At 41.3% G+C, this 8668-nt stretch overlaps 1 protein-coding gene and 1 long non-coding RNA gene across 2 annotated transcripts in view; both read left to right on the top strand.

Annotated features, from left to right (window-relative positions):
* The first annotated feature begins 1921 nt into the window (after nucleotides 1-1921).
* Nucleotides 1922-5352, top strand: LOC125946250 (uncharacterized). Its single transcript, XR_007467493.1, has 3 exons — nucleotides 1922-2048; nucleotides 4981-5144; nucleotides 5243-5352. It is a non-coding gene; the product is annotated as an uncharacterized LOC125946250 (long non-coding RNA).
* Nucleotides 5353-6476: 1124 nt separating this feature from the next.
* LOC119456695 (uncharacterized) overlaps nucleotides 6477-8668 on the top strand; it is a 5948-nt gene continuing 3756 nt past the window's right edge. Inside the window, exons 1-2 of the mRNA XM_049669028.1 lie at nucleotides 6477-6779; nucleotides 7634-8409. Coding sequence (XP_049524985.1) covers nucleotides 6554-6779; nucleotides 7634-8409 — 1002 coding nt within the window. The 5' untranslated portion in view covers nucleotides 6477-6553. The remainder of the gene's footprint in view (nucleotides 6780-7633; nucleotides 8410-8668) is intronic.

Raw genomic sequence — 8668 nt, 5'->3', positions numbered from 1 at the left:
TTATTCTGCAAAATGACATTCACCTAATAAGTACGTGGTGTAGTAAATGGCAAATTGTTCTAAACTCGGGCAAATGCAGATTAGTTACGTTCAGTCGCAAAAAATCCAACTCAGATTTTTCCTACTATAATAACAACTCTGCCATAAATCGTGTTCAGTCATACAAGTATCTAGGAATACACCTGACTCAAAACCTTTCATGCCCCCCCCCCCCCCACATTACTGATATCTGCGCTAAAGCGTCCAAAACACTTGGCTACACTAGACGCAACCTGCGTAAAACGCCACCTAACATTCGCAAGTTGGCATACCTAACGTTCATTCGCCCACAGTTGGAATTCGCGTCATCGATCTGGGGTGGTATTCTGTAAGAGTCTACCTAGTGGACTGTCCATTTCGGCGACCGTTGATTCTCTGCTACTGGACGTGCAGGAAGGAGACCGGCTGGCACCTGCCTGCACGTCAAGCAGCAGCGAATCAACGGTCGCCGAAATGGACAGTCCACTAGGTAGACTCTTACAGAATACCGCCCCTGGTGCCCCACCAAGATTACTTATTCTCTAACTTAGAATGCGTACAAAACCGGGCTGCCCGGGTCATATCTGGAAATTATGACCGCAAGTCTAGCATAACAAAAATTAAACTTGAGAATTCACTGCACCCTCTTCAAATTCGTCGTTCTGCTTCCCTTTTATTATGGTTTCTTCATGGATACATTAACCACACCAGGCCACCTGTCTTACCCTTGGAAACTCCAATGCGCCTGTCTCGACGGCTCCATAATCACGTTAGCATCAAGCGCATCTTTGATAAAACGCAAGCGTTTAAGTCATGAGCGTTGCCGCGTGCCATTTCACTTTGGAATGATCTTCCTGGCGATATCGCCTCCATTACAGATAGCCGAGCATTCCATAGCCGTCTGCATGAACATTTCATGCCTGCGTTGTAACTGTTAAATACTTGTCGAATACCATATTTACTTGTATCGGACATGTTCTCGCCTGTTTTTCTTTTTCCTTGTTGAAATTAATTTTATGTTAAGCATTGTATAAGTTGTTTTAATCGATCTGTATTCTCAATTGAGAAGGAGCAATGTGATTCTAATAAGCACTTTTATTACACACTTTAGCTCATGTTCCTATTTTTATTTTTGATACGTGTTATGACGCCTTGTAATTCCACGGTCACTTTGCTATTTACCGCACATATCTACATAATTTTTTCTGTATTTGTCACCATATATGTTAAGTTATAATTAACCATGTAACGCCCCCCTTACACTATGCTCCAATGAGGAGCCTGTAAGGTACTGTGAATAAATAAGATTAGCGTATTGAGGCATTTTGTTACTCATGGCATACTAGCTGAAAAGATTGGGTAATGGACAAAAATAAAAAGGCATACGGATATTCTGTTGGAAAGCTAAAATACACCAGCCACATTGTACGCAATCGAACGCTCTCCCTCATATCGGTAATAAGAGCCACACATCGAAATGAAGAAAGCGCTAAACATGGGAAGCTTAATCGCGCTAGTTGCCTAAATTAGGAAAATAGTAAATCTAAATAAAAAAATTCATGTGAGAGTTTTCGATGTATCTTGCTTCAACACGCAAACCATGCCATGTACCATCCTGAACAGAGCGCCAATATTTTGTGTTATGCTATGCACAGGTTTCCCCGGTGTTCTCGTGTTGAACAAACGTACAGTTTCGGTGCATTTGCCCTTAGAAACCGTGGTCTTTCGTATCGGTCACTCTGCTCTTTAACAGGAGCACATATAACGCTACATTTACTAGTCATCACTATCTTATACATGTCACCAAAATAAATGACATATGCGGAGTACGAAAGATCTCATCATTTGAAGTAAAATAACATCAAAATGTAAGGTTTCCCTCCACTTTATTAGAGCACCTTTTTTGAAGCGAAATATATCAGTCCGCAAGTCTTCGCATGCAAGTGTACGCTCGTCGCACAGCGTTATGACGGTATCAATACTCCTGCTGTCCTTACTTTGTAATTTTGGTTTATCATTGGCTATCAGAGGTACGTGTGATTTCGTTTTAATAACTACTTCCGTTGATCCCTGGCTTTATAAAACAGGGAATTTGATCTTTTTTCATGATTCAGCCTTCGTTGCATTAGCTGCACTGCGGCAAAGAAATGGCCATTTAAAATTTGTGATCATCAGCTTTCAACAATCAATCTGTTCGGCTGGTTGTTAGGTGGTATTTCTAAGTGGCACTTAATCGTAAAATAAAACACATTAGAAGTAAGACTATCATTTCAGTTAGATTGTTTTGACTTTTTCCTGCTGCTTAAATACGAAAACACAGATATAAATAAACAGTTGGTATTTGTGCATTGTATGTCTTATCAAGTGTTTCTATCACTGTTCTTTCACTTTGCTATGAATCAGCTTAGTCTAGAAACAAAGAAACATACATTAACTGTGGGGACGTTCATTCCTATAAAGTATGACATTTCTTACAGCCATGCATGCATTGTGAGTGTACAACCATTACAACTCTCCATATTCATGGTTAATTCGAGAGAGTTACGTCAGCCTTGAAAACCTTTGATTAACACCATCCCAAAATTTTCTGTGGTGAATTATGTTCTTACGCTACGCACGCAATCTCTTTCAACGCAACAGCCAGTTAATTCAAGTACCGAAAACAGTAGCCTTCCTTAAGTGAATTCACAACTGAATTACAGGCCAATAAAGCCATTCACCTTGCAAATGCGCATTGCTACCATATTTCTTTAGCGTTTGTATCGGTTTTTCTACAGCGGTTATTTCAAACCCTCAAGGTTCCATTATCTGTTATGCAAATGGAACAACATTGCTGATTTCAAGCAAGGTAAAAAATATGCGGATCCCACGAACTGTGGAAATTTAACAATATTTAGAAAGATTGACGATATTGACGATATTTAACGATATTGTTGAATATGCGTACAATAGGCATTTCAAAATCCTGACTGGCAGGTTACCACTGTCGTTGAAAAGAAAAGTGTACAATCATTACATTCTACCGGTGTAACATATGGGGCAGAAACTTGGAGGTTAACAAAGCAGCTCGAGAAGAAGTTAAAGATCGTACAAAGAGCGATGGAACGAAATATGTTAGGCCTAACGTTAAGAGACAGGAAGAGAGCGGTGTGGACCAGAACAAACGGGGATGCCCGATATTCTAGTTGACATGAAGCGGAAAATGTGGAGCTGGGCAGCCCATGTAATGCGTAGGATGGATAACCGGTGGACATTAGGTTTTGAGAATGGATACCAAGAGAAGGGAAGCGCAGTCGAGGATGGCAGAAAACTAGGTGGAGTAATGAAGTTAGGAAATTCACAGGCGCAAGTTGGAATCAGCTAGCGCAAGACAGGGGTAATTGGAGATCGGAGGAAAAGGTCTTCGTCCTGCAGTGGACATAAATATAGGCTGATGATGATGATGCGTAGAAAAGCGCTTACTTCTCATGAAATCTGTGTGATATGCATGCATATCCTACATTTCTCGTACAATTATCATACAAAATTGTCAGTAGGGTTGTCCTGCACCAGCTTTACCAACAGACAATAGCCACATCCAACCTGCGCATTTTTAACCACTATGAACAGTGCAATACTAAGCAAAGTCTTCCAAAGTCTTCCGTTCTGTGACGCCTACAGGGAAACCACAAACATTGTTATCGTTTTCAATCCTTGGGCTTCAGTTGAAACCGCCGTCTCTTTTTTTTGTGTACAACACTGTAATTTGCTATATATATATATATATATATATATATATATATATATATATATATATACCGGGTGTTTCAGCGATCACTTTGAACAATTCTTAAACAATTTTAGCTCATGAACTGGTCTACTCCAAAAGGCGGACATTACTTGCACGAAAAATTGCAATACATAATCTAATTAATAACAAAAATTCACTAATTAAGTTTTTCACTAATTACCTGATGGCCCATATTGCAATTTCCAAATTGTAGCCGTGGAGTTCGCAAGACGAATCCACTTGGAATGAAATCTCGGGATGACACCAGTTTTTAATATAAATTCCAGAACTTTGCAGACAAATGAATTGGCGTTCAGTTAGTTGCTTAACAAAACTTCGCTTTATACATTGAAGCACAAAATTAACAGGAACGCCAATGCATTTCTCCGCAAAGTTCGGGAATTATTATCTCGAAACTGGTGTCATCCTGGGAATTCATTCCAAGTGGATCCGCCTTGCGAACTCCGCGGCTACAATTTGTAAATTGCAATACGGGCCATCAGGTAATTAGTTAAAAATTATTTTGTGAATTTTTGTTAATTATTGATTATGCAGTGCAATTTTTGTGCAAGTAATGTACGCCCCTTCGAGTAGACCACATCATTAGCTAGAATTGGGCTATCGCCCCAGGCAAGCTTAAATAAATTTTGCAAGTGTTCGCTGAAACACCCTGTATATATATATATATATATATATATATATATATATATATATATATATATATATGTGTGTGTGTGTGTGTGTGTGTTGTATAACGCTACTGAAAGTTAGCACAACAAGCGAGTTGCCTGCCTGATGCCCCGCAAGTATTCGGCAGAACTTACCAGTTGCGCGATCACTTCAGAGCCGGCAGCACCTCATTTTTGACACCACACACCCTAAGCGCTGTAAATGTCCAGATATTTTAGTGTGTAAAAGAACGTGAGTATAGCCGTATATTTGACGGCCAACGCGTCGTGTGATTTTGCTTTACGAAAATTTTTTATGGGGGTCTCGAAATGTCAGCCACAGCCCCTCCGTTGTTGTCCTTAATAAGAAACCAATGAATCAAAAACCACTTTAGGAGCACCACGTTTGGTGACTTTATTGTACACAGCGTGCTTGAACTTGATAAGCAAAATGTCTCATACTGGTGTTAGTGTTTCAGCTATCCCTGTTTACTCAAAAATTTGTTTTCCCATTCTTTGAAACAGACTATGGTATTGTCTATCCAACCTTGTTTAGCGCACGAGGATCTGGCGAAGATAAAGTTTTGAGAATAAACGAGCATATGACTCTCAATCTGAAAAAGAGCAAAGTATTCTCTGACGACTTCATGTTCATATCTGAAGAAAATGGTGAACGAATACATCTCCCTGTAAGTGCATATACTCTTTCCTAGTCCTAGCAAATGTTTAGTAAAGTTCAGGCTCTGCTCTTCACAGTTTCTGCATCACAACCTTTATTTCTTTGCAGATGCGGAAAGACATTTACGAGAAAGATTTGTATCATGACGCGGAACTGATGGCTTCACTTATGGTTCGAACAGATGACGGTGTCAGCGTGGTAAGGACCGCTTACTGCTGATAAAGATGTTAAAGTGTAGGTAAAAACGAAAACAATATATACTCTTTCGATCGGCTCATTTTGCCTATATCTTTCATCTTTTATACGACACTGTTAGTAACTAAATAGGGCGCTTTTTATGTATGTATGTCCTCTATCTAACGGGGGATGAGAAGTCGACTATCATGGTGGATTTGATAGAATGATGGAGTCACTTTTTTCGTGAAAACAAGCTGAAAATGTCGGTATAGCCGTATATTTGACGGGACAATGCATCGTCACACTTTGCTTTATGAAGATTTTTCATAAACCTATTGACTAACTCCATTGCAGTGACACGCTGAATACTAGGCACTAATAATGAACTCTGTTTATGATATTGGAATATAGAACTTCCAAGATGTTTAAAATATTTATATGAAACATTTTATTTCATACCCATTTTAAATTTGTTTGGCTTGTTTCGAGCCTTCCGAAATAACGCAATATATTTTATCTGTGATCCTACTTTCTAAAAAATTGTCTGCACTGCCGGATGAAACGCTGACATTTTTTTGAATACAAATGTAATATTAAATACGAAATTTTTCAACAATACATATTTATGGTGGTTCGGTACGTATGAAAGAAGCTGGGCAACGACCTACAGAAAAATGATTTCGGAAGGTTCAGCGGTTGGAAATGAAATGGTCCTTCTTTCACAGAAACATGGTTCTAAAGAAAACAGAATTAAAATTTTTCGGTACAGGGAAGATAGCCCAGAAATCTCCTCAAAAGTAATACCCACCTTTTTTTTTGTTTGTTGTGATTACCTCTAAAAAATCTTTCAATTTTCTTTGATTATCTTTTGCTCTTACTTTCGGTAGAAAGCCGAAAGTCTGCCTTGTAATTTCTTTCGCTTACCGTCCTGCTTAGTACCGTCTCATAAAACACTCATGTTTCAGCACCAAGGCCTAAAATACACTCTTTTTTGCAATGTTTCCATACTTGCCAGAACGAATAGTGCCCTATATAGCACTTCTTACAATGAATGCTCTGTAAGTGACGTTATTCGTAGACTCGTTCGTGTTGCACGTCCACACGTATAGACCTTTTTCACGAAGGCTTGCCGCCAGGGCGCGCCAGCGTGCCGCAAACCGGATGTGCTCCCAAGAAACTTCCGGCGTCCTTGTCTGTTGCGTGTTTTTCTTGCGGCGGTTCACGTTTGCTGCTGCTCGCGAAATGTTTTCGCCACAATTATCATCCGCTCTTGGACAAACACATCGAGGGCCTTGCTGTGTTGTCCCTGGATGCAGCCTGCGGTCTGGCACCAACCTCCTTTCGCAAGTGCGAACATTCAGGTTTCCCAGAGAAAGCGACAGACGGGACGCCTGGATCGCAGCAGTGCGAAGGGATAAATGGGTGCCTACAAAGAGCTCTCAGATTTGTTCTGCTCATTTCATCCAAGGTGAGTATTTTGTTTTTCACTTACCGCGCATTTTGAAAGCAACTATGCAATCTCGCTTTCTTGTACGCTTTGCGAGGATCGTTCACGAGAACGTCGGTGCTGCGAATGCCGCGCGCAAGGCTGGGCACGTTTACGTGAGCTTCGTACACCGGCTTATCGCGAGCGATATCTACTAAGATTTCAAGCGATGCGAGAGTATTGCTTGTCAAATAATAATGCAGTGCTGAGTATTGAAAATGCCCATTGCCATTTTGTAGCGCAGCTTGCCGCAGCGAAAAGCTGATCCGTGCGCTTTGATCGTATTTTATATCGCGCAGTGACAAGCACTGCGCGCGTACAAGCTTGCGCGACGGGGGTGCCTAATGTAGAAGGACCATTTTGTAGTAAATTAAATGGAGCTAGAAGGAGTCTTGGCTGATTATTTTACGTTTCGAATGTCTTAGTTGGTCATTTGCATTTTGCACTGGTGTCACACGGCCACTGTCGCTCGAGCCCGATCCGGATCAAAATTCTTGACTGCGATCGACACCTTTCCGCAAATTGCGCAATGAAACCAATCTGAACTTTGAAATTTGATCGTCATCGAAAGTGCGCCGCGTGACACCCGTGTTACATGCTTGAAAAATCGAGTCAGCTGCGAAGGTTGCAGTCACGTAAAATGTGCTCGGCGCTCTGTACCTTCCGTTTTTCACTTCTTCCCGTCTTCTTTGCGGCGTTCAATACAAGCAAGCATGGTCAGTTACAAAACAAATTCTGGCAGAGTAGCTCTGTTGACTTTATCTTTTCCTAGCTAAACTTTCATTATTGTGCTTGACCCTGAATGTTTTCTAATAGCTGACAATTTTATTTTCCAGGCCGGCCGTCGTCAGACCCTACCCATCCGGACTATGTCCCTACAATATTTCCGTACCGTGATCAAGGCAACACGAACCAGAAACTTCAGCGGTACCAGCGTGGCCAAAGGAGGCGCAGTGTGCAAGCTAGCGGACCTGCAGTGGGGAGCAAAAGTGCACAGGTGCAAATATGTGTACCTACTGCAAGTGACCTTGCAACATCGTCAGTAACTGACAATAATGTTGGCCTCGAGGATTACACTAAAGATTCTTGTGAAGCTGAAACAGAGACAACACTTACTATGGTTGATATATCTGCTCTTACTTTAGAGAATGCAGCACTAAAAGATAAGGTTGCTTGTTTAGAAGAACAGCTGGCATCAGCAAAGAAAAAAAATGCGGAGCTTGAGATGAAAAATCAGCCAGTTCCGATTCGGAAGATAACTAGGGACATTGTTATGAAGTCTCAGAAAGCTGTTAAGTTCCACACAGGTGTCGTGTCTGCAGAAATGTTTGCTGCATTGCTTCAAATGGTTCTGTCTGTCTGGAGCCCAACAACTCGAACAACCCTGGATCCAGAGCAGCAGCTCATTTTAGTGCTTATGAGACTGCGTCTGGGACTTCTGACGGAAGATCTAGCATTTCGGTTTGGCATTTCTGTAACTTCCGTAAGCCGCATTTTTCATTCGTGGCTAGATGTCTTAGCTGAGAACTTCAAGAAGCTCTTGATTTGGCCATCTCGTAGAACACTGCAATCTAGGTGCCCTGAGGCATTCAAAGATGCTGCATTCGAGAATGTCAGGGGCATAATTGATTGCACAGAAATATTTATCGAAAGACCCACTTCAATGACAGCAAGGAGCCAGACATATTCCAACTACAAACATCACAACACAGTCAAGCTTCTTGTGGTGATTGCCCCATCAGGATCAATCACGTTCGTTTCTAAAGCATGGGGCGGGAGGGTCTCTGACAAAGAGCTGACGCAACGCAGCGGACTGCTTGAATTGGTAGAAGAAGGGGACGTGTTCCTTGTAGACAGAGGATTCAGATGTG

The sequence above is a fragment of the Dermacentor silvarum genome, chromosome 6 (genome assembly GCF_013339745.2).
Source record: "Dermacentor silvarum isolate Dsil-2018 chromosome 6, BIME_Dsil_1.4, whole genome shotgun sequence".
Lineage (NCBI taxonomy): Eukaryota > Metazoa > Arthropoda > Arachnida > Ixodida > Ixodidae > Dermacentor > Dermacentor silvarum.
Note: the sequence above shows the minus strand (reverse complement) of the source record. Positions and strands in the feature narration are given on the sequence as shown.